This window comes from Vitis vinifera, chromosome 18 (genome assembly GCF_030704535.1).
Source record: "Vitis vinifera cultivar Pinot Noir 40024 chromosome 18, ASM3070453v1".
In the NCBI taxonomy this organism is placed as follows: domain Eukaryota; kingdom Viridiplantae; phylum Streptophyta; class Magnoliopsida; order Vitales; family Vitaceae; genus Vitis; species Vitis vinifera.
Genome location: NC_081822.1, coordinates 6,019,034 through 6,045,634, shown reverse-complemented (window position 1 = coordinate 6,045,634; position 26,601 = coordinate 6,019,034). Strand labels below are relative to the sequence as shown.

At 37.0% G+C, this 26,601-nt stretch overlaps 1 protein-coding gene across 2 annotated transcripts; it reads right to left on the bottom strand.

The window, feature by feature from the left end:
* Positions 1-930: 930 nt before the first annotated feature.
* Positions 931-19,741, bottom strand: LOC100242037 (GATA transcription factor 25). Of its 2 annotated transcripts, XR_009464959.1 has the most exons (8): positions 19,277-19,741; positions 18,630-18,713; positions 18,412-18,545; positions 9,540-9,647; positions 9,036-9,141; positions 2,074-2,133; positions 1,759-1,933; positions 931-1,216 (listed from the first exon to the last, which is right to left on the bottom strand). XR_009464959.1 is itself a non-coding variant. In XM_002283717.4 (7 exons), the coding sequence occupies exons 1-7, from the start codon at positions 19,559-19,561 to the stop codon at positions 1,826-1,828; spliced, it is 885 nt and encodes a 294-aa protein (XP_002283753.1). In that variant the 5' UTR covers positions 19,562-19,741; the 3' UTR covers positions 1,615-1,825. The 2 variants fall into 2 exon arrangements, 1 of the variants encoding a protein (XP_002283753.1); XM_002283717.4 differs by lacking the exon at positions 931-1,216 and having other exon boundaries at positions 1,615-1,933.
* Positions 19,742-26,601: the final 6,860 nt, after the last annotated feature.

Here is a 26,601-nt window from a genome sequence, read left to right as displayed (position 1 = left end):
ATAACCAAGTCCAAGTCCAATTGCCTATCACATGATTAAAACATATAATTTTATTTTATTTTTTTGGAAATATAAGATTTTGTTAGAAAAAACAATTTTTAAAAATAATTATTTTTCATGTTTTTTAAAATAAAATTGTATTTAAAAACTGAATTTTGAAAAACAATTTTTTTTTCTTAAATAAAATTTGGTTGAATTGATAAAAATAAATTTTTAAAACAAGTAAAATAAAAACTTATTTGAAAGTTGTTTTTTAATTAATTTAATGTTGTAAATATAAATAATTTTTACATCAACACTTTATTAAATTAAAAAAAAATGCGCATACACACTACATCGACTTTTAAAATTACTCATCAAAGCAAGTAAACCTAGAAAAAATTGAGATTGGAGAGTGTTTCGTAGAGATTGGAGTGTTTACAAAAATCCTAAATGGCTATGTATTCAAACACTACACAATGTGTGGAAGTTCTCTTCAAGCAAATCTCTGCACATTATCAACTCCATCTAAAACACCCCATACAAGGTAGTCATTTTTCACCATTTTCAGCTATTCCAATCAGGTCTTTTTCCCCTTATGCTTCCAAATTAAGTTGAAGATGGGTTACTGGGTACGATAACTTCCCTAGATCCCGGGTTCATTACCACTGAGTTTTCTACGTTTTTTCCTTTCTAGAAAGCCCATCATACACAAAGGACGTGGAGAGCACCCCTTTGAAAACATAGAGAACAATTCCTTTTTTATTTCATCAAATAGTGCAAAAAAATAGGTGAAAATAGCTTCAAGTTGTTCTTAGAACATGGAAAACTCGGACACAGGGAACAACATTCCTTGCCAAAATATTTATAGTGGGTTTTTTACTTTTTTGTGATAGAAAATACAAAAATTCTCATCCGTTGGAGGTATCCATTGGTAAGGTGGGAGTAAGGTGGGCCAAGGCAATGAAGTCCTCGGATGAAATATTAATACAGTAACATAATTCATTTCTCCTGCAATGCAAAATTATATGAAGAAGATTTAAGACAGCTGAACAAAAGTGGGAGTTAGAATTAATTCCCCGATCGAAACCTACACCAAACCGGTAGCATTGATTGATAATCCGCTGCAACCGTGTTTGGCTATATTAAACAATTTGAAGGAAAAATATCAGGACTTATAATGTGGCGTCCACATCTGCCACGGCAGTCTGCTGAGATAAAGGCGCACCCAAAATGACTGAACACCTCATGGTTGAAAGAAATGAATATTAGCGTCAACCTCAATCCCAGTAAATAAACTTCATATATGAATTCATTAGCACTAACACGTTAGGAGAAATAAAAGACCATATACAATAATCAAAGAAATAGGCCATAAATCTAAAAAGGCAGCAAAGTGTTGACGAATGATATAACATAATTTGGTTTATGAGCTTGATACAGTTCAAAATAGGATTGACTGATGGTGACAACCAAGTTAATTTTTCCTAAACCAGACTGGGCAAACATAAAAGGAGTTTAAGAAATAGATGGGATGGGCAGGTGGATAGAATCTAACCCAACTGTGCCTTTTTGTGTGAAAATATTAGCACACAGAATTAACCCCAAAAGGCAAAAAAATGGAAGGGCGTAGAATTGCCAAACATGCACCAAGGCCTTATACGATTAAAAGTACCCAAAGAGTGTAAAAGAAATACAAAGAGAGAACCTCATATATTGATTAAGCCACTACTATACCTGTACATATATAAAGACAAGTAGAAGAAATTACTAAAACACCTTTGTACTTCATTTGAATGATGCTAGAGGTAATGGCAGAAGCCTTTCTTGTGAGGGAGCTTGACAGTTACTGCTCAGGTATTAAAGCCGGGTTATCACTATTTGAGAAAGCAACATGATTGTTATTTATGTATCCACTAGTTCCACAGTCAGAATCATTAGCTTCACCATCACCCTGTTGAAGGAAAAAAAAATGTCAAAAAAGAAAAAAGAAAGTGTGTAATAATAATAATGATAATGACAACCACAACCACAACAATTATAAAGCCAGTTGTTTCCAAGCCAAATACAACTCTAAAATTCTCTGAGACATACCCGCTCAATTTGGTTCAGAGAATGATCCTGGTTTTTCTTGGAAAGATCCCTCAAAGATCCCTGCAGAATTTCATCTTTTAGAGGTAAGACATACAGAAAACTCAGCAGCAGAGAATTTGTAGATGTACATTACTGCTCAAATCTTTCTGAGGAGGCCCATTATATGGCAGATTTACACACAAATACTAGAATTAGGGCTGTCAATTAATGGATGAATAATCTGTATTCCTCTTGATCAAATTATGGTGCACAACAGTATGCATGAATGTATTTGATGCAAATAATTAACAAATTTTGTTTAACAAAACAACCTACCAAATAGGAAAACAGTTGAAACATTACTAAACAAGCTTGGCCATGTTCCAGAATTACAGACTGTACAAGTACAAAGACCAAAGATTACACTATAGAGGCCAAGTTCTGCCCATTTCCCAATCTTGAAAATTCTGCAAGATACCTGGTGCCAATGTCAACAGAAATAGATTTTGAACCATTTTCACACTAGAGCAGCCCTATCTCTAGATATTTTTATGATCCCAAACCCTCTGGCATTCTTGTGAGCCTGTCTAGGGAAAAACAACCTTCCCATTCTCCAACTATTCAATGTTATTTTCTGAATGCTTACCCTGATAAGATGTTTCAGACAATTAAAGTTGGATCACTTTATCACTCTTGAAAGGCAAGAAATCCTAAAACTGCTGCTTGATGTGACCTCGGACCCAAAGCCAAATTACAGACTCATAAAACAGTTCTGTAGTTCTAAGCAAGGCTCTACAAGAACTGCACAGGGAGAGAGAGAGAGAGAGAGAGAGAGAGATCCTAAGGCTGTTCTACTCCAAATGTTGTCAAATTTGTTGATTTGATTATCCTAAACCAAAAGGTAAACAACAAAGAGAAAAATTTTACAAAACACAAATTATTGACAATGAACCATTGTTTGCATGGTGAAAGCCCCATTTGAATGATAATTTCCATAATTTTCTATTGACAGAATAATGACTGAAAGGACTAGGACTGAAAGTTGGAGCAAATCAAGATGGGAGTGCGACGACATTAAATAATGCATTAAAAGTTTCATTCTAAGATGTTTTTAGAGATGAGGTACCTGCAATCGGTTTTCCAAGCAAAGAATGGGCAAGAGAATGGAGGCTTATCCTTACGGAGAGATGGCCTTAAAAGAAGTGCTGAGTAATTGAATTTACTTACACAAAAATGAACTTATATAACTTATATGATACACTAGTTATATTATAATTGCCTTATAGAACTCTATTAAAGTCTACTACCACCAAATCTTCCTGAATCAAACAGCAACTCGCATTAACCTTGTCAGATCGATACTATAGTACTTTTTTAAATAAGAAATGGGAATAGCATTACATGCACAGAAAAAGAAGTACAAAAGAAGGATGAAATATTCCTACAACACAAACTATAATTAAAATTAAAGTCAAAAGCAAAGAAAAGAAAAGAACAGCAACAAAAGAACACACAATCAGTAATTACCAACCTGGATCAGAGGGTCCTATAATTCTTGATCCTATGAAGCTACACCACAAACTTTATTGCAACCTAGATTCGTGACAACTATGTCAGTAGAATCCAGTCTGACTACCTGGGTTCCACCATGAGCACTATGAACACCAAATTGATGTGTAGCATGACAATTCTAATGTCATAACTAGGCTTTTTTCTTTTCTCTAATGCCAGGCCAAGGCTTTTCTTCCTTTCTCCATTTCTTTTTTCAGTTTAGGTTGTATCACTTTCAACCACCACCTTAGTCCATTCTTTGATAATCCACTTTGTGACTGTCAACCCTTCTCAACATAGTTGATCATCTAGAATAATAAAGGAACATGGTCTACTTTCAAAGAAAATTGGAATGTATTTTGACTCTCCTTCACTTAGAATCGCAATATTAGTAAAATAAATTTTCAAAAAAAAAAAAAAAAAAAAACTGGTCATCAAATCTGTTTGTTATTTTAGGTTTCTAAATTTCCATTAAATCAAAATTATTTTATAAAAATTAAAATCTTAAAATTTCCTGCTAAGAGGATTTCCAGCTATTCCTTTCTTTTATAGTATATATACTCTACAAAGCATGTTTTATATTTGAAATAAATGGCTTGTAATGATTTTTTTCCTTTCCTACCTTGAAAAAATAGATAAAATTCGTCGTAACCTTTATGATTCTGAGATAGAAGATTTAGAAGGCCTCATGCGGTCACTTGATGGTTTGCATCAATCACCTTCGATTTCAGATGCAAGATCCTGACCTTTATCTTCTTCAGGGCTTTTTTCAGTCAAATCTTTCTTTCTAACTTTATCCCAATTTTCTAATTCTCCAGCTTTTCCTACTAAGTTCTTTTGGAATTCTCAAGTCCCTTTCAAAGTCAAGTCCTTTGTCTAGTTAGTGACACACAAGGTAAATACTAATGACTTGCTACAATTGAAAAGAACCTACAAAGCTCTTAGTCCTGATATTTGTAATATGTGCATAAAGTAAGGAGAATCAGCAGATCATCTTTTCCTACATTGCTCTTTGACAATAGTATTTTGGCACAGATTATTTCAGTTAGCCAAGATGGATTGGGTTCCCCCAAGGAGCATCTTCGACATGTTATCTATCAATTATAATGGTTTTGGTTCATCTAAGAGAGGGATAGTTTTGTGGCAAGCTGTGAGCATCGCTTTAATTTGGGTTGTGTGGCGATAAAGAAATGCAAGAATTTTTTAGGATAAAGTAAGGAATTCAGAGTGTCTTTGAGATTCTATTCATTTCCTTGCTTCTCTTTGGCCTTTCTGTTCCAAGGTTTTTAAGGGGACTCCCCTTAATGTGTTACAACTTGATTGGTCAGCGATGTGCAATTCCAAAGGGTTGGTCTAATCTAGAGAGTTTGTTTGTTTTTATTAAGTATTTTCTTATTTTTGAATTCTTGTAGTTTAGTTTTATTTGGTGGGAGGATTTCTCATCCTTCTCTTGTACTCCTTTTTTCTATCAATATATCCCTTTGTCGTTTCCTCTCAAAAAATAAATAAATAAATAATTTGTTCCCTTCCCTGATAGATTTTTCTTGGGGTCTTTCTCCCTTATACCACAAGTACTCGCTATTAAGCTTGCTTAATATTTGAAATAAATGGCTTGGGTAAGTTCATTATTTTTACTTTTCATGATCCCATTTTTTTAAATGCCTTTTTTTGTTCTATCACATTTTCTGTCAGAATAGTTTGCTTAAGTATTTCTCTACATTTTCTCACTTAACAATACTTGTACACTTTAATACAAGTGTTAGATAGTGTACAGTTATTTCAGTTATTTACTTTTCCTTTTTTTTCTTATTGTATTGTGGGTCCCACTAGCATGTATATATATACCCAAGTCCAATGTGTATTATTAATAGTTTTTTAATAACAAAAATTAGGAATTCTCCATTTTTTCTCTCGTCACATGGTATCAGAGCCTAAGGAGAAAAAAAAAAAAAAAAAAAACCTAATTATTTCTGGTTTATCCATGAATCAATTCTAGGAAACCTTTCAGTGACCATGCTTCATTCCAGTCACCTTCCCCATCTCCTAAAGCTTTCCGATCAACCGTATCGCCGTCAGAAAACCCTCACCACCGACAACTTTTCCGGCGAAGTCCTTTTCTGACACCGACCATACCATCAAATGCGCAAGGAGGAGATCTTCAAGTTTTGTCAAAGCACCGGAGGGAGAATCTCAGTCACGTGCCGGCCACGCACGTTTCTTCTCCAGCGGCCTGAACCTCACGCACCAGCGCGTGGAGCACTTTCCAGCAACGCGCTTCCACCTCCAGCCTCGCCTGACACCGTCCAGCCACTCTCCATTTGTGTTTGTGCCATCCGAGCCCTGCAAGTGCATTTTTTGGGGTTTTTGTCTCCACCAGCCCTCTAGACAGTCTTTTCGACGACCTCCGATGACTTCCTCTCCACCCCGAGCCCTGCACATGTCTTAGGAAGTGTTCTTCTACCCTTCCAGTAGTGCCACATTTGTTTTTCTTTACTATTTGGTCTCTCACTGCCGCGAATCCTCGGTTTTTCTTCTTTCAACCGCGATCTAAAGTCGTATTAGGGCTCTTTTCGATCCAAACATATTTTGTTCTCCAGATAAGTAGATATGGTTACTAAAAGTTCCATTTTTTCCTCTGTTATATCTGGATCTCCTATGATTACTTCGGAGAAATTGGTTGGCAGTGAAAATTATTTGTCCTGATCTGCCTCTATGAAGCTTTGGTTTATGGGTCAAGGTTATGAGGATCACCTTGTTACGCAGGAGGCGGATATCCCTGAGGTTGACAGAGTATAATGGAGGAAAATAGATGCACAATTATGTAGTGTGTTATGGCAATCAGTTGATCCTAAGATTCTACTTTATCTTCGAGCCTACAAAACATGCTTTAAATTTTGGAATCAGGCGAAAAGGCTATACACGAATGACATCCAACATCTTTATAAGGTGGCTTCTTCTATTGTCAATGTTAGACAATAAGACATGGATTTATCTACTTATATAGGCCAGATTGCCTCTCTTAAGGAGGAATTCTTGACCGTGATGCCTCTTACTACTGATGTTGGGGATCAACGAACACAGATTGACAAGTTCTTCATGGTTCTTACGCATATTGGCCTCCCTCCAAATCTTGAGACCGTCTGCGATCAGATTCTTGGCAATTCCTCCGTTCCATCCTTGGATGATGTGTTTGCTCGCCTCCTTCGTATCTCCTCCACTCAGACTTTGTCATCTGATAACACTTCAAATTCTTCTGTGTTAGTTTCTCAAACTAAATTTCGAGGAGGACGCAGTGGTAACCGAGGTAAAGGCCAACGTCCTCATTGCACCTATTGCAATAAGCTTGGCCACACTCGTGATCGGTGTTATCAGTTACATGGGCGGCCTCCCCGCACTGCCCACGTGGCCCAATCATCTAATCCTCAGCCACCTCAGCCTCCGAGCTCCTCCACATCTCAGGGTATTTCCCTCACTGACAGTGAGTATGATGACTATCTCCGCTATCAGGCCACCAAGTCAGCTTCTGTTACTTCTGTTGCCCAGACTGGTAATGCTTCTGCTTGTCTTACCCACACATCTTCTCTTGGACCTTGGATTCTAGATTCTGACGCTTCTGATCACATATCTAGTAATAAGGATCTTTTCTCTTCTATTACTACTACCTCTGCCTTACCTACTGTTACCTTATCTAATGGTTCTCAAACTGTGGCTAAAGGCATTGGTTTGGCACATCCTCTCCTATTTCTACCTCTCACTTCTGTCCTTTATACTCCCGAGTGTTCCTTTAATTTTATCTCCATCAGCAAAATCACTCGTACTCTTAATTGTTCTATTATTTTTTCTAATAAATTTGTGACCTTGCAGGACCGGAGTACGGGGAAGACAATTGGCATAGGACATGAGTCTCAAGGCCTCTATCACCTCACCTCGCCTTCAACTCCTGCAATTTGCATTTCCATTGATGCTCCCCTCCTCATCCAAGTCGCCCGGGCCACCCTAGTCTATCCAAGTTCTAGAAATTGTCCCTCGTTTTTCATCTTTGTCGTCGCTTACGTGTGAGTCCTATCAGCTTAGGAAACATACTCGTGTCTCGTTCCCTAAGCGTTTGAATAATCAAGCAAAGTCTCCTTTTGAACTTATCCACATTGATGTTTGGGGTCCTTGTCGGACCGCATCTACTTTAGGATTTCAGTATTTTATCACTTTCATTGATGACTATTCTCGATGTACTTGATTATTTTTAATGAAAAATCGAGCTGAGTTATTCTCTATTTTCCAGAAATTTTATGCTGAAATCCAAACTCAGTTCAATATTTCTATTTGTGTGTTATGCAGTGATAATGTCAGGGAATATTTTTCTGCACCGTTTACTTCATTTATGTCCCAACATGGGATCCTTCATCAACCTTCTTGTGCTCATACTCCTCAACAAAATGGGGTAGTTGAACGTAAGAATCGACATCTTGTTGAGACAGCTCGTACTCTCCTTCTCCATAGAAATGTTCCTTTTCATTTTTGGGGGGACGCTGTTCTTACAGCATGTTATTTGATTAATCGTATGCCCTCATCTGTATTACACGATCAGATTCCTCATTCCCTTCTTTTCCCTGACCAACCACTTTATTTCCTTCCTCCTCGTGTTTTTTGTTGTACTTGCTTTGTTCATATTCTCACTTCTGGACTGGACAAACTTTCTGCCAAAGCCACAAAATGCATCTTCTTGGGATACTCCAGACTTCAAAAGGGTTATCGTTGTTATTCCTCTAAGTCTTTGATAGTGTACAGTTATTTCAGTTATTTACTTTTCCATTTTTTTCTTATTGTATTGTGGGTCCCACTAGCATGTATATATATACCCAAGTCCAATGTGTATTATTAATAGTTTTTAATAACAAAAATTAGGGATTCTCCCTTTTCTCTCTTTTCACAAGTATTTGGATTTTTTTTTTCCAAGTTCTTTCTTTTCATGGATACCACAGTTCTTGATTAGAAACTACGAATTTGTCCTTGCAATACCATATTACTCTTGTACAGTGCTGATACTAACAACCATCAGAACAGGCACATAAGTGAACTAAGGTTGAGGACTTATTCTAACAAGGCACAGAATAAAATATATGGAGAAAGAAAACCATAAATCAGGTGAAACTGCCATCAAAAATACCTCCTAACCCCCATCACTCAAAAAATGATCCCTGTAAGCAATGGAGTGAGAAGATTGACAGGCATATCTAAACAAGGCATGCAAATGATTTAAAAAACAAGCAGATGCAAAAGGACAACTTGATGCATATCAACTGAACTAAGAAAGTTTTTCAAATAAAGGATGCAAGGCACCATCATGCACCAAGACTGTAGATGCATGCATATATGGAAAAACTAACTACTAGAAAATGAAAACATTGGGTATCACAACTTGAGAAGATACTAACCCTGTTTGCCCAAAAAAGCCCACATGCATTGCAGAGAGACCTCGGACCAGTTGGCCCACGTCGCATCATTGGAGTGGACTTTGAACTGGTGCCACAATGTGTACATCTGGACAGAGAATGCAAAGTATACACAAAATAAAAGAAATAAATCGTAAAATTACCCTTTTGTGAATGAAAGAATTAAAGAAAGCTATAAATATTGAGAAGTAAACCTTGAAATCAAAGCCTGATGATAATGAAATATATGTGATCCACAAACAAGGAAGACGAGAAATAAAGTATGAGGGATGTAAAAAGAACAGAACAAGAATACTGATGATCATATCAAACAAAGGAAGTAGCCTATTATGGCCAACAGTGTCATAGATGGTTTTCAGAACAACCGGATCCAGGATGATGGTATGGAACTCAACCAAATACAAAAAAAAAAAAAAAATTGTACAATAGGATCTCACAGGAAGTGATGTTGTTCCAGAAACAATCTAGATAATAGAGGAAACTCACAAGGTTTCAGGAGGGCTCTCATCTTGTCCAGAATCCTGGACAGAATCCCAGCTAAAAGTTCCCTCAGACTTCTTTGACGAAGAAAATTGACCCTTGTTTCGCTGCATCCTGATGGCATATACAAATCAGAAATTCATAAGAATAACTGTTTCCTGTTGCAAATGATACTGAGCAAAAATAATTTACTACAGAAGTCATCATGAAGGCAGTTCTTTAAGTCCTGCATGCCTTATCAGCAAACCTAACCTAATTGTAAAACATGCAGAAAAAAAGCAGGAGTTCACAGTAATTGAATAGTACAGTCATTATGAGAACCGAGATAACCTTTTTTTACAGGCAAGCGAGATTTTATTAAAAATGCCTAACAAACAGGTTACATCCAAATACATAGGAAGTATACAAAACACACCCAAGGCAAGAAAGAACAAAAAGCTAACGAAAACGTTAGCCTCTTCCTAGAAAGAAAATAAAAATCAAATATAGAGCCAAAAGACATTATCCAAAATACGACATTAGACCAAGAGAAAACAATTTTATAAAGAAAATTTTCACAGCCAATTGTGAACTCCCCACTACCTCAAAACATCTTCTATTCACTCTTTCCAAATGAACCACACCAAACGAATAAGAACAAGCCTCCAAACCTTCTTTCAACTCCTCCCTAAGAAACCAATTTCACATAACAGCAGCTTCTTAAGCAAGCAAGGAGTACACATGAAACCTAAATATATAAAATACCAGATCCCACAATTAATGAGAGTTAGCAGACTCCTCCTCCAACTTGCAAAGGAAGGGTCGGCAGTTAAGCGCCAACGTGTTTCATAAGCTCATCTAATGTATGAAACATCTCTAAACAGCCTCCCAAGCAAAAGGAACTGACATTAGAATATTAGATGATACCAATGGAAAACCCCCCACCTCCCTAATAGGAAAAGAAATAAGCAGCCTTGGGCTCCAAAAGCTGTAAAATGAATGATTGACATTCTTAGCTAACCTCCATCCCAACTTGTCAGGACAACCTTCTCTCACAGGCATCCAATCAATGATAACTTATAATTTGAAGGCAACAAGTAATTATTTGTTTTCTACCTTTGTAATTCCTCCTTGATGAAATTTGATGAAACCAGCAATAAAAAGGAGTGCTTAATGTTTATCTCATTTGTGTTCAAACAATTTACAGCACAGAACCTACATGTATATATTTTAAGTGCCCCATGCTTGGCACATCATCCTTTTTCTCCCAATAATACATGACTGATCATCTATATGTAAGAACAGCAAGCTTTTGTCCGCTGTCATTATGTTGAGAAGAGATGTCCCCCATTGTCATGTAAACCACAAATATGTCCCACAACCAACCCCACAGAATAATAAACATAAACATAGGACATCGAAAAGAACAACAAAAACAAGCAACCATAATACTAGCAATCCTCATCAAAAACCATACCAACAAGGCAAAAACCATGGGCAACATGGCAAAGAGGCACAAGAAGGAATCCACCAAGTGGTAGAAGAGAAACATTTAAGGAATCGGATTCATATTAGGACTTAAGATTAATTTAGCAAGAGTACTCACTTTGGTATCAACACAAGTCAGGTTTAGATCACTAGATTGGCTTTGATGCTTGAATGCAAAGTCTCAAACCAGCCCCCAAAGGGAAGTGTTGTTTGAGATCCAGTAGCTGACAAAATTTTGTGGAAATTGAATGGATGGAAAAATTCTTTTTGTCATTAGCCGATAGAACAACTCCAACACAGCCTTGCTTGTTTCACATTCCTAGTTATTTCCTCTCTTTTTTCAAGATCTTATCATCAATAAAATTAAGATTGAGAGAGACTGCTAAAGGATTTTCTTTGGTCATGGATTAGGAAAGGTACAAAAGATTATCTCATTAGTCGGGACCTAGTGTGCAAGCTTAATCTAAGGATTGGGAAGATTTCTCTAAGGAATCAAGACCTCTTAGAGAAGTGGCTTTAGAGGTTTCCTAAGGAAAGTTTTGCTCTTTGACATCGGGTCATATTGAGCATTATGGGACACCAACATTCTAGGAAGGTGGTAGCATCGTTGCCCCTAGAAACCCATTGTACAAGTTTTTCAGAATTTTTTCAAGCATACTCTTTTTTTTTTTTTTTTTGATAGAAAACGACAAAGGAATATACTAATAGAAAAAAGAAGTTAATGGTGAAATCAAGAGAGAAAAAGGTAGGGGAAACACTATGGTTACAGTTGGGGGAGAAAGACATCTCAAGTGAGAGGAAGTTAATGGACCGATGTCTGGTTGGTAGATGGGGACATACTCCACTGTTGGATCCAGATATGTATGCTCTTGAAAGTTGGGGGAGAACCTGTTGGAATATTAAAGGAGGAATGAAGTTCGCGAGGATAGGGGGCCCTCTCTTGCTGATCGAGTTTGAGAATAAAGATGAGGCAGACAAGGTGCTTTTAAGAGGAAACAGATGGTTCAAGGAATCGCCTCTGCATTTGGACAGGTGGGACCCAAAAGTGGGGTGTTCTCAAAATGGCGAGAGAGCCGAGAGTGTTTGGGTGAGAGTCGTGGGATTGCCGTTGCATTTTTGGAGTCAAGAAGCTTTCAGAAAGATAGGGGACTGTTGCGGGGGGGTTCGTCGAAGGGGATGTAAATACTGCTAATCTTAAGGAACTAAGGTGGGCTAGAATATCAGTGAGATATGTAGGTGTAGAGTGGCCGAGTACCATGCAAGTAGTAGTGGGATCTCTTTGTTACGCTCTCCAGCTATGGTGGGAGGTGAAACCAGGCTTGTCGGAAGTGGTTCCGACGATAAGAAAAGAAAAGGGCAAGGAGCGGGAGGTTAGGGATGACGGAGAAGGAGATACACGCGCTGGATTCAAAAGGGTGAGAGAAAAGACGTATGGGGAACCTGCAAAAGTGGCTGAGAAGTACAAAGTAGGTGAAGGAAGCTGCAGCAAGAAAGCTCAGCCCTCTGGTACTGTGTCGAGAGCAGCATCAGAGGCTGACGGGTCAACAGGAGACCGATCTTTAGCTTGGGGGAAGAGTTCTTGCTCTGGGCCTGGAGAAAATCTGCCACTGGGCCGACAAGGTGAATCGGGCTAGGAAAGAGAGCCCGTTGTGGAGGGCCAAGGGATTAAAAAATCAGAGGAAATGGGTCGGCCCAATTTGAAGCTTTCTAATGGCCAAGTGGGGGAGGGACGACCCATTTTGAAGATTGCAAAAGGGGTTAGGGCTCCCGATGGGCATCGCAGTGGTAGCGGAGAGCAGGAGGGGCATTTGTTTGGGTCCAAGCTGGGATCGCCTCGTCCGGCCGTCAATCTCTCAGAAATCACTGACGAGGCGTTATTGGAGGAGGCCTCCAGGTAGTCCGATCAAACCTCTTCTCCTTTCTTGTCTCTGGGGAAACGGGATATCTCTCTCTTTTCTACTCCTTCTGGGTGGGACGGGGAAGGTGCTGTCATGGCTAGGGCTTCCGACCGAGGAACAATTTCAGATGACGAAGGGGGATCAGTCATGGACCCGCTACGGATGATTTTGGCGGATGGAAGGGAGGCTGAGGTTTCGAACTTGGTGGGTAGAGAGTCTAGGAATACCGAGGTGTTATCAGTAGGGGTTTTGGAAAGAGTCTCCCATGAGGACAAGGAGAAGAGGGGCAAAGAGGAGGATCTGTGTTGGCAGTCTAGTAGCCTGGCTAAATTTAGCCGCTATCTAGGAATGCCAACGGAGGGATTTGAAGGGGAAATATTGTTCTTGCTCAAAAGAATGAAAGAGAGGAAAATTCAAAAAGGTAATTTGGATGGTAGAAAAAGGAGAAAATTAGAGACGTCAAAATTCGAAAGAGAATTGAGAAAATTGGAATGGACTGTAAACTATATTGGAGGTGGAGGAGGAGGAGAAGGAGGGGGAAGCACGAGTAGGTCTAAATGAAGCTCCGAATGCTCACCTGGAATGTAAGAGGGGCTAATAATTGCGACAAAAGGAAGGTGATCAAAGCCTTGATTAGGAAAAATAGGGTGGACTTGGTTTGCCTACAGGAAACCAAGATTCAGGAAATGTCTACGGGCATTGTTCGGAGCTTAGGAGTGGGCAGGTTCCTTGAATGGGGAGCTGTAGACTCAAGGGGTACAGCCGGAGGAATAGTGGTGATATGGGACAACAGGATGCTGGAGTTGGTTGACATGCAAAAAGGATTGTTCTCTATTTCGTGCACTTTTAAGAGCTGCGAGGATGGTTTTATATGGACGTTTACAGGGATTTATGGGCCAACTTTAAGGAGGGAGAGGGAGAGTTTTTGGGACGAGCTGGGGGCCATTAAAGGGCTTTGGAATGGGTCGTGGTGCGTTGCAGGGGACTTTAATGCCATTCTGAGACCGGAAGAGTGCAACAAAGGAGGGAGATTGAACTCAATTATGAGAAGGTTCGCAGAAGTGATAGAAGAGCTGGAGTTAAAGGATCTGCCCATGGTGGGGGGCCCTTTTACTTGGACTGGAGGAGCAGATAACCAGTCTTTTTCAAGGTTGGATCGCTTTTTGGTTAATGAGGAGTGGGATAGCCATTTTAGAGATGCAAGGCAGTTTCTCCTTCCAAGACCCATGGCTTACGGAGGAGAATGATATTAGGGAAGGGATCGCCAATGCTTTTAAGACGTTGTTGTCTAACCCGGGGGAATGGAGGCCTTCTGTATCTGGGTTGCAGTTTGAGATGTTAGAGCCTTTGGACACTAGTGCATTGGAGTCTCCTTTTATGGAAGAGGAGGTATTTGACGCCCTAGTGGGCTGTAATGGGGATAACGCCCCGGGGCCAGATGGATTCTCTATGGCCTTTTGGCTTTTTGCTTGGGATTTCGTGAAGGCTGATGTGATGAGCTTCTTTAAGGAGTTTTACGAAAATGGCAAATTTGTTAAAAGCCTAAATGCAACATTTATGGTCTTAATTCCAAAAAAAGCAGGGGCTAAAGCTTTAGGGGATTATAGGCCTATAAGCTTGGTGGGAAGCTTGTACAAGTGGCTGGCCAAGGTATTAGCCAATAGGCTAAAAAAGGTGGTTGGAAAGGTGGTCTCCAAAGCTCAAGGGGCGTTTGTGGAAGGTAGACAAATACTAGATGCAGTGTTGATAGCCAATGAAGCCATTGATTTGACCCTTAAGAATAATGAGAGCGGCATTTTGTGCAAACTGGATATAGAGAAGACGTATGATAAAGTGGACTGGAATTTTATTCTCACAATCATGAAGAAAATGGGCTTTGGGGAGAAATGGATTAGGTGGATTCGGTGGTGCATATCCACTGCAAGTTTCTCAGTGATGATCAATGGAACCCCTACGGGCTTTTTTCAAAGCTCCAAGGGTTTGAGGCAGGGCGATCCCCTTTCCCCCTACCTCTTTGTCATTGCTATGGAGGTCTTTAGTGTTTTCATTAAAAGGGCAATAAAGGGAGATTTTTTATCTGGTAGTAGGGTAAAAGGTCGGAGCGAAGAAGGGGTCCTAATTTCCCACTTGTTGTTTGCTGATGATACACTGGTGTTTTGTAAACCTTCACAAGATCAGTTGACTTACCTCAGTTGGCTTCTCATGTGGTTTGAGGCTGCTTCAGGATTGAGGATAAACTTGGAAAAAAGTGAATTAATTCCAGTAGGGAGGGTGGAGAGTATGGATGATCTTGCTGGGGAATTTGGTTGTAGTTTGGGTAGTCTTCCAACCACCTATTTGGGGATGCCCCTGGGTGCTCCTTTTAAGTCAATCACAGTTTGGGATGGTGTGAAAGAGCGCTTTCGAAGAAGGTTAACTATGTGGAAGAGACAATACTTGTCCAAGGGAGGAAGGGCGACTCTCATTCGTAGTACATTATCAAATTTACCCATCTATTTAATGTCATTGTTGTGCTTACCAAGCTCAATTAGACGGAGATTAGAGAAAATCCAAAGGGATTTCCTTTGGGGTAGGGTCAATCTGGAACATAAGCCTCACTTAGTAAGATGGGAGTTGGTGTGTTTAAGCAAGGCGAAAGGAGGCTTGGGGGTCAAAAGCCTTTCCCTCCTTAACAAGACTCTTCTTGCTAAGTGGAATTGGCGTTTCGCAAATGAGAGAGAGGCTTTGTGGAATCAAGTGATTAGAGGGAAGTATGGAGAAGCTAGAGGGGGATGGTGCTCGCGGGAAGTGAGAGAGGCTCATGGTTTGGGTTTGTGGAAAGGAATTAAGGCGGATTGGAAGTTGATGAGTGATAGGATGGCTTTCATAGTTGGTAATGGGAGAAGGGTGAGCTTCTGGAGGGATATATGGTGTGGGGAGTCTCCTCTGTGTATGACCTTCCCCTCTCTTTTTGCTTTGACGGTTGAGAAGGAAGCGTGGGTGGCAGATATATGGGATCCCTTGGCTAAGGGGGGATGGGGGGGTTGAAACCCCTGTTTTTTAAGAGCGTTCAATGACTGGGAGGTTGAGGAGGTGGAAAGATTTATGGAGAGGATTCAGAGTAAAAGAGTTATTGAGGATGTGGAGGATACGGTATCCTGGACTGAAACCAAGAGCGGTAAATTCTCGGTCAAGTCTCTATACATAGCTCTTGAAACGGGTGGTTCATCTTTGTTTCCTTCAAGCTTTATTTGGAATGCGAATGTGCAGCCCAAGATTAGTTTCTTCGCATGGGAGGCCACGTGGGGCAAAGCCTTAACTTTGGATCTAGTCCAGAAAAGAGGATGGGCCTTGGCGAATAGATGTTTTATGTGTCCTGAGAAAGAGGAGACCATAAACCACCTTCTTCTTCATTGTTCCAGGACGAGGGCGCTATGGGATCTTCTCTTTGCTTTATTTGGGGTGTCTTGGGTTTTGCCTTTTTCAGTTAGAGAGACCCTTCTAAGTTGGAATGGTTTTTTCATGGGCAAAAATCGCAAGAAGGTGTGGAGAGCTGCTCCTCTTCATATTTTTTGGACGGTTTGGAAAGAGAGGAATCGATTGGCTTTCAAGGATGAATCGGTGTCAATTCAGAGATTGAAACACTCTTTTATTCTTACTTTATGGGCTGAGGCTAAGTTGTTCATAGACGATTGCCCTCTAACTATAGCTAATTTTATTGATTGGTTGGGTTCTAAGTAGGCTTGTGGCAATCGGTTTTTTGTCTTTTGGCCTTTGATGGCGGGTGTATAGGTTTTGTATACTTAGAGTCGCTATTTTAGCGTCTCTCTCCTTTTTTTAATGAAATTCATTTACTTATAAAAATAAAATAAAAAAAATAGAAAAAAGAAGTACAAGAGAAGGATGAGAAATCCTCCCACCAAAGAAAACTAAACTACAAGAATACGAAAACAAAGCATACTCATTTTATGGTGGATGATAAAGCAAGAATTCGTTTTTGGGAAGACTTATATGATAGGAGGATTAACCATTGTGTTTTCAATTTCCAAGTCTTTTAGAGTCATCACGGTTAAAAATCTTTTTGTTTCATCTATCTTTGGAATTTCTTCCCCCTTTTTCTTGGAAACTTAACTTTCGTTATAACCTCACTGACTTGAAGATAGAGAAACTTGAAAAACTCATGTCCTCTCTCACTCGTGTGAACTTGTCACCATTTGTTATAAATGTACAAGCTTAGTCATTATCTTTTTCAAGCTTATTTACAATAAAGTCTTTCCTCTTAACCCTATCCAATTTATCACAATGAATTCCTTTATCTCTAACTAAATTTATATGAAAATCTAAAGTCTCATCAAGGTAAAGGCCTTTGCTTGGCTAGTAGTCAACAAGGTCAATAACAATGGCATGCTACAAATGAGAAGATCTTACAAAGCCCTTACTCTTGACTATTGCATGGAGAATCAATTGATCATCTCTCTCAACATTGCTTATTGACACTGGAGCTATGGCATAGACTATTTAGGCTAACTTCAAGAGGTAAATGGATAGGGAGGATTTGTGGGAGGTTCCAAGTTTAAGTCCCATTGGGGACAAAAATTTGCCTATAAAAAAAAAACGAAAGACTATTCAAACAAATTAGCTTGAATTGGACTCCTCCTAGGAGCATATGTGACATGATGACTATCACCTTAAGGGTTTGGAGATTATCATCAGAGGTAAAATTCTAAAGCAAATCGCTTGTCTCACATTGATTTAAATTGTGGTAGAAAAACATTGCAAGGATTTTTTAGGACAAGTGGAGGATTTCAGAGACACTATGGGATTTAATCTATTTCTAATCCTCTTATTGAGCCTCTTATACCACAACATTTAAGGGAACTCCTGTCAATGTTGCTAATCTTGATTGGTATTCAATGTGTAGATTGGGAGGGTTTGGATAGCAAGGAGAGGAAGTGAGGAACATTAATTTGATTTCTTTTCAAAGAAGATGGGGTAACCCTCATGGAATATTGAGTCACTTTATATTGTATAAAGTCATGTGATACTATATTGATGTCTAGGTGTTATTAGTATATTGGAGAAGATTCAATCATCCATTTCTTTTGATAAGTTTTTTGTAAATTTGGGAAGGAGGAATCCTTCACATGTACGTTTTAACTATATCAATGAATATTTCTTCTAATAACACTCAAGGAGTCTTTTTCAAGTTAAGTTGATTCTTCGGACTTCAAATACAAATATGCATCAATGCACTTAAGACTATCATCAATGTTAACCTAAAAGTCCTAGAAGATTTAGTAACAAATCATCTTTTTTCCAATGTCAAAAGGATTTTTATATGCACATGCCAGCCAGTTTGCAACTCTAATGATTTCTTTGCAAAACACCACTTCGTATTTACTTTAAATATCTTGATTTTATTAAAAGTAACAAAAAATGGATAAATTCAAACCAACTAAAAAACAAAAAAAAACAAAAAAATGTGGATAAATTTGAACAGATTAAAAAGAAAAAAGAAAAAAAAATCATAGTACCTGAGTGCAACTTCTTGGCGGACATTATATCTAATTTTCTTATCAAAACACCGCTCTTTTCTCTTTTGACGGAACCTATTTAAAGAAGCTGCTCTATGAGGTTGATTGTATGGTCCAGGGAAGTCTGTTAAAGCCTAGATAAAGTGCAATAATCAATCATTAAACTAACTCAACCAATAGTATGTATTAGGGAAAATAAGTTGCAAGGCAAGAAATACCCTCTGATTTTGAGGTACTATTTCCATATTATGTGCAATGGAAGATAGTTCTGGTGTCCCCAAAAGTAATAGCACAGATCGAACCTGAAATGACCAACCAAATAAAATCTTTAATAATCAAATCCTAAAACCCTGCAAATGATGAACCCTAATTCGCTATCTGGTTGCTCAGAAACCCGAGCAGAGAAAAATTTTGAGTCACATTTAGTTCCATTGGAAGCGCACCGTCACTAAACTAAATAATCATGTTAAGCCTCAAGTAATTGAGATTTTTGTTTCTTAATTCGCAATTAACAACATAACAAAGATTCAATAACGAAATCATAAGACTCTAACATAGCTCAATCTTAGTTCTCTGTTTGATTGCCCGGAAAACTAAGAAAAAGGGAAATAAAATTTTTAGTCCCATATTTTTTATGTTATATATTCAGTGTCACTTGAAAAGCAACACAGCGAAACCAAATAATCGTATTAGGCCCGAGTAATTGAGAATTTAGTTTTCTTGGTTCGCAAGTAACTCAGAAAAAGAAAATCCAAAATTTTTCATTTTCGTTTCGTTTCCTACATTTTCTCCGCAACCAAACGGAACCAAGAAATAAACCCTAAATCAGGGAATTTAAGCACAGAAAATAATAAAAAAAATCAACCTTTTCATGCGTAACAGAATCAAAAACATAAACTTGGCCGCGGAAGGAGAGCGTAAGCTGATTGGTAGCGTCGCTGGGTTGAAGAGCGACTTCGGAGCCATCGGCGACGTACACAGCGTCGGAGGGTACGTCTCCGGCGACTTCCATGCCGGGGACGACTCCGTCTTGGAGAACGTGGGCATCATAATGGACATGAGGATTATCGATGGACTCCGAAGCAGCGCCGTCGTCGTCGTCGCCGGCGATCTGGTTGTGCATGCTCATGTGTTGCGGGTGACCGTACATTGCTGTTTTCGAGATGGCCTCAAGAACTTACGAAGAAGCATTACATTTAAAACTAAAAGAAAAGAAAAAACCCTAACCCTAAACTTAGGTTTTTGAAGGTTGGGCGTGGAGGAGGGTTCCGAGAATGAGAGTAGGAGCAGAGAGACCAGGGAGTGAAGGACACCTCAGGACAGGACGGCGTGGCCATTTAAACCTTTGACCCGGAGAGTCCATATATTTACCACCCATGCCACTGCCCGTGCGTTGGTTGGGCCAATGTTTTAAATTCAAATTTTCAAATGGGCCTCAGCTTAGGCCCATACAAAGGAAAAGTTAAAAATAAAAAATAAAAGAAGTTATACTCTCAAATTACAACATTGAAGGTAATTAGAATTTATAGAATAAAAGATCTTGTTGATTTAAATTATGATTTATTTTTATCATCAAAATTAATAAGAGATATATGATTGAAAAACCTAAGATACTCTTTACGAAAAATGAGATTCTAATTATACCGATTTAAGATAAATACCAAAAAATGAGAGTGAATCGGGCGTTGGTCTCTATTTTAGATTTTAACAAATATAAATTATGAATATAAGAGATAAATAAGTAACATTGTGACATAAACAATAAAAAATAATTATATATAAATAGAAAAAAATGAAAAATAGATTTTGATTTACTAATTTTAAAAAATATATAAAAATAAAACTCAATTTTTATAAATTAGTTTTATCTTTAGTAATTGTTTTTACAAGTCAATAATTGTTTCCTTAAATGATCTTTATTTATCAAGTTAATAACACAGTCTTTCTTTTTCTTTTTCTTTTTTACCATAAGAATTGATTTGACATCAATAAAATAAGAAAATTTAAAAAAAAATTAAAATACAATTAAAATTAAAAAAACCTTAAAACTAAAAATATAAAAATAAAATATTAACTTTCACTTTGTTAAATAATACTAGTAGAAAATATAGATTCAAAAAAATATTAGAAATGCAATGGGAGTCAATATTTTTTTAAATTTTTTAGTTTTTTTGGTTTTAATTGTATTTAATTTTTAAGCATTTTAGTTTTAAATGTATTTTTTATTTTTAAAATTCATGTTTTATTTATCAATTTTGGAGAAATTTTTTAAAATGATTTGTATCTCATATTATACAATAAAAATGTATAAAATAATTATTTGTAAAATACTTTTATTAAATTAAAATGATAAATTACTTTTTATAATTTTATTTAATATTATCAAGTAAAACGGTATTTTAGGAAATAACTATTTGATTTATAAAAAAATGCATATATTTAAAAAATTGTTTTAAATGAATAAAAATAAAACTGATTTATAAAAGTTGATGTTACTTTTTCTATATTTTTTTCAAATTAGTGAGTTAAAATTCACTTTTCCTTCATAAAAACAATAAAAAATAATTATATATATAAAGAAAATATGAAATATAGAAAAATAAACTTAAAATTTTATAGTGATTTTGTGCAACCTATCCTATATCTATTATTCTAAAGCTTCAAATCAAGTCGGAGGTTCTAGGCTTAGAATGTATACATCCATGCGTACAATTGTATTCTAGTTGTAATATGCCTTTTGAACTTATGACTCAAATCGCCCTTTTAGATTATGGTTTTGAGGAGCCCCCTCTACATACACATGAAGAGAGCAGCTTTTGAATCCTCCAAGTGCTATACCAAACTTTGTTACCTCATACCTAAACTCACCTCACTAGCTATATGCAAATAGATTTGACAGTATTATAACTCGTAGTTTACAATTTAACATGATATAATACAAATAAACTCTAGTTTAACATTGCACTAAATGGATACAATTGACATAATAGAATACAAACAAACTATGGTTGAATAGTTATACTAAATGGATACATAATATCTCGAACAAAGGTGCACTAAAAAAAACTTTCAATGAATAATGAGTCAATATTAGGTCCTTAAAAAGAACAACAATGAGAGTCATTGATCTTTTATATAGAGATTAGAAGCCAACTAGTCATTAATAACATTTTCTAGCAAAGTCAATTGTTTAGCTTGCTAATGGTCATAAATAAAGTAAATAATATAATACAATTGTATATGACTACCAAGAAAGATAACATGATTAAGTTTAAAAGGTCTCTACATTGCATAAAAATGGGAAACAGTTCAACTTTGATTCACAAACCATTTGAAACATTGGATTATCAACTTTCCAATCTTCAAAACCATATGTAACATACCTCATAATCCCAATAGGAAGTTATCCAAAATTCAATGGGAAGTTAAAATTGATTTTATTCAATTCCACCTATCTTGCTTCTTCACTTTATTTTGATGATCTTTTCTTTTTCCCTTCATTATTTACTTTTGATATGTCTTCTTGAATGTCCCTTTAGAAATATTTTTTACCTAACGACTGGTCGGACGTCGCTTTCCCGATGGTGGCCACCCCCTGATGGCCCCCTCCCATGGTGTCCCTCTCCCTCTTGTTTGGAGGGTGCTGTAAAGTCTCGCTCCCTCCCCCTTCCGTCCCCAACCCACACCAACCTAGCGAACTAGCCCCCAACACACACACCAACCCAACAATTTATTATATAAAATTTAGATATAATTTATTATTTATTTATTTATTTATTATTATTATTTTTTAATAATATATAAAATATATATTTATAATGTCACTGGTCCGACTAGTGAATCGCAAACCAATAAATATTTCGATTCAATGATCGATCAAATTCTGAAAACATTAGTTTTAATGTTTAAGTCACCAAATGCAGTTTTAATAATTTAAAAAAAAAATTCAAAACTATAGTCGAACAACTATGGTTTTGGCCCATATGAATAAGAGAAATTATTTTTGCTCAAAACTCTCTAATAAAAATATTTAAGAAAGAATCATGATAATTAATAAAATTTTAAAATATATAATGATTGATTTTTAGAAAAGAAAGTTTGATCATTCCAAGATTTTATCAAATTTTAATTGGTTATAAGGAATGTAACAATTTTCAAATTTGTGAATGTAAATGTTTGATATTTTGTCTTAAAAGGTAACCCATTTTGTGAAACCAAGGTTTGGTTAATCTTGATTTTGATGATAACAAAACAAGGTTTAGAACTAATGACTACATTTTAAGTGTGATTAGGCAAGATGACTTCTAAAGTGGCAATCCAAAGACAAATCAAGCCAAGGAGAAATCATGAAGAAGAAGACCACCTCAAAGAGAAGAGTTTTTCAAGACCAAAGCTTCTTAAGTCTCTTTGTAAGGTTGTTGGTGCACTAGGATTTCCATGCATTATTTTCCTTACTTATGTACCTAAATCATCCAAGAGTTATTTTGTTTTAAATATTTTTAAAATTGGATGATTTCATGTTTTCAACTAAAACCTTGTGTTAAATGTTATTTCAAACTTGTTTAAAAGGTTATAAGTTGGAAAAGTTGGTTGTTGAGCAAAAAACGGCTCAATTGGCTAAATCGGGTGAACCGGATGAACAGTAACCGGTTGACCCCCAGCTCAACCGGTTGAACCGGATGAACAGTAACCGGTCGACCGTTCGAAAAATGCAAAAATTTTCTCTTTCTTCCAGAACGGTTGTTCAACCGGTCAAGGTCGAACCTCGTCCGGTCGAGGTCCGGTCAAGGTCCGGTCGAGACCCGGTCGAGGCCCGGTCGAGGCCCAACGGTCTCCTGCCAAGCATTAAATGCTAACGGCTAGTCAACCGGTCGACCCCCAGCTCGACCGGTCGAACCCCAAACGGCTAGTTTGGCTTTTTTCTTCTATAAAAAGGCTCCAATCTTCATTGTTTAAAGAGCTTAACCTTCCCAAATCATTCTTGATTATATTTGAGCCTTGGAAGAGTGTTTTTGAGTGCACCATTATTTCATAACTTGCATATCTTTAGTGCACCATTCAATCCTAGCTTTTCTTGTATCATTTGAGCTTAAAGTTCTTGTGCTAGGATTTTTGTAAACCTTTGAGATCATTATTTGTAAACCTTGAGAGGAAGTTTCAAGAGAGGGATATCTCTTGAGAATTGTAAAGGGTGCTTGGAGCCAAAAGTCCAAGAGGGTGAATTGGAACCATAATCCAATTGTAAGAAGATTGGAAGCTTGGTTGAAGCTTCAAGCTAGTGGAACCCTCACTCGGTTAGGAGGTTGAGGAGAGTGGATGTAGGCCGGGTTGCGCCGAACCACTATAACTCTCGTGTTTGCACTCTCTCTTCCCTAACTCTTTTAATTTATATGCAATTGTCTTTATTTTGCTTATCATATACTTGCATATAAATTGTCTCTTATTTTTACTTAGTTTAAATTTGAAAAAGAGACCATCACCCTATTCACCCCCCCTCTAGGGTGATTATCATAGGTTGGATTAGCCTCAAATTCCTAACAATTGGTATCAGAGCAAGGCTTCTTGTTAAGACTTAACCGTCTAAGAAGTAATGACTATTCCATCAACCTCATCCCAAGTTGAAAGTTTTTCAACCACCCGTCCTCCAATTTTCACGGGAACCGACTATCCCTATTGGAAAACTAAAATGACTTGGTTTATCCAATCTACTAGTCTTGATTTATGGGATGTCATTGAAGATGGTCCCCACATTCCTTCAAAATTAGAAAATGGAGTGATGGTTCCAAAACTTAAGCATGAATGGGATGAACTTGATAGAAAGAAAATTCAATTAAATGCCAAAGCCGTTTTTATCTTACATTGTGCTATTGATAGAAATGAATTTAATCGTATTTGGCATTGTAAGTCGGCTAAAGAAATTTGGAAACTACTAGAAGTCACTTATGAGGGAAACGACCAAGTTAAAGAGTCTAAAATCAATATCCTTATGCATGATTATGAAGTATTTTCTATAAAGGATTTCGAATCTATTGTTGAGATGTTTTCTAGGTTTCTTGTGATTGTGAATAAACTTGAAGCCTTGGGAAAGACCTTCACCGAAGTAGAGAAAGTCATGAAGATCTTAAGGTCTCTACCAAGGAAATGGGAAACAAAAGTGACGGCTATTCAAGAAGCGAAGGATCTCACCAAGCTCTCACTTGAAGAACTCATTGGGTCACTCATGACTTATGAGATAGAGTTGTACAATCATCAAAGAGTTGAAGAAAATGAGAAAAGTATAGCCTTTATGGCTATAACAAATGATGATGAAGAGGAAGAAAGTGAAAGTGATGAGGTAAACTCCAACTCTAACCATTTTGATTTTCAAGATGAGCTTCAAAAATTATATTTTAATCTTGAAAAACTTGGTTCCAAAAATATCCCTCTTAAGAAAAAGATTTCTTGTCTTCTAAATGAGCTCAATGAGGATAATGAAAATTTTGAAAATATTGAGAAGACAAAAATCCCTTTTGAAAAGGAAAATGAGGAGCTAAAAATTCTCAAATGGCCAAAAGACTTTTGATATGATTTTGGCAAATCAAAAATTGCATTCTTGATAAAAAGAGGTTAGCCTACAAGCCTTTTAAAAATCATTTTTTTTTAAAAAGGAAGCCTCTAGTTTTTCACCTTCAATTATTTGCAATTTTTGTGAAAAATGAGGGCACATTAGTAATATTTGTCCCTTAAGAAAATCTCTTTCATGTTCTTCAAAACTCTAAATTATTTTGGATTCCAAAGGGAAGAAAGACTAACCCTCTAGGACCCAAAATGATATGGGTACCAAAGGTTACAAAATTTGTTTGTAGGGATCCATGCAAAAAGGAGGATATGCTTACCTTGGAAGAAATGCATTGATAATATTGGTAATGGTATCCCTTCTAAAGCTAAATTTGCAATTGGTATCCCTTTGCTAACACTTGGTATATCTTTTGATAATATAACTTTTGGTATCACTTTGGCATATTTGTTAAACCAAGGTTTTGGATTTAAAAAGAAGTTTTTTTTTACCTATGTAAAATTGAATGATCATATGCTTGTGTGCACTAAAAGTTTTATTTAATTCATGTAATGCATATGCTCTCCCATATATATTTCCAAATCATGCTTTAAATTGGGAATGCTCTAAGGATGAGCAATCTTTTATTTGGAAACTATTCTCAAATGAAAAAGGGGGAGATTCATTTTATGAGAAATTATATTTTTTTATAACATGTGATTCCCCTTAGATACTTTATTGAAACTTTTTGTTGATGACAAAAAGGGGGAGAAGTAATGGTAGGTTGCTAACTTGGGAAGAAATGTCAATAGTGTTTTAGCAATCCTATTCATATTGATGCTATGTGCTTTATTGATTATATTTGTATGCATTATATTTAACAATAATGTCTTGCCAAATTGCTAAATGCTCTTTATGCTATTTATGTTTAAATTATATCAATTTGAGCATCCTTAATATACTCCTTGAAGTTTCTAAACTTGAAAATTTTCTAAATTCAAAGGAGCATATATTGAGGGGGAGCTTTTTAGCAACCTTGGTTTTGTCATCATCAAAAAGGGGGAGATTGTGAAACCAAGGTTTGGTTAATCTTGATTTTGATGATAACAAAACAAGGTTTAGAACTAATGACTACATTTTAAGTGTGATTAGGCAAGATGACTTCTAAAGTGGCAATCCAAAGACAAATCAAGCCAAGGAGAAATCATGAAGAAGAAGACCACCTCAAAGAGAAGAGTTTTTCAAGACCAAAGCTTCTTAAGTCTCTTTGTAAGGTTATTGGTGCACTAGGATTTCCATGCATTATTTTCCTTACTTATGTACCTAAATCATCCAAGAGTTATTTTGTTTTAAATATTTTTAAAATTGGATGATTTCATGTTTTCAACTAAAACCTTGTGTTAAATGTTATTTCAAACTTGTTTAAAAGGTTATAAGTTGGAAAAGTTGGTTGTTGAGCAAAAAACGGCTCAATTGGCTAAATCGGGTGAACCGGATGAACAGTAACCGGTTGACCCCCAGCTCAACCGGTTGAACCGGATGAACAGTAACCGGTCGACCGTTCGAAAAATGCAAAAATTTTTTCTTTCTTCCAGAACGGTTGTTCAACCGGTCAAGGTCGAACCTCGTCCGGTCGAGGTCCGGTCAAGGTCCGG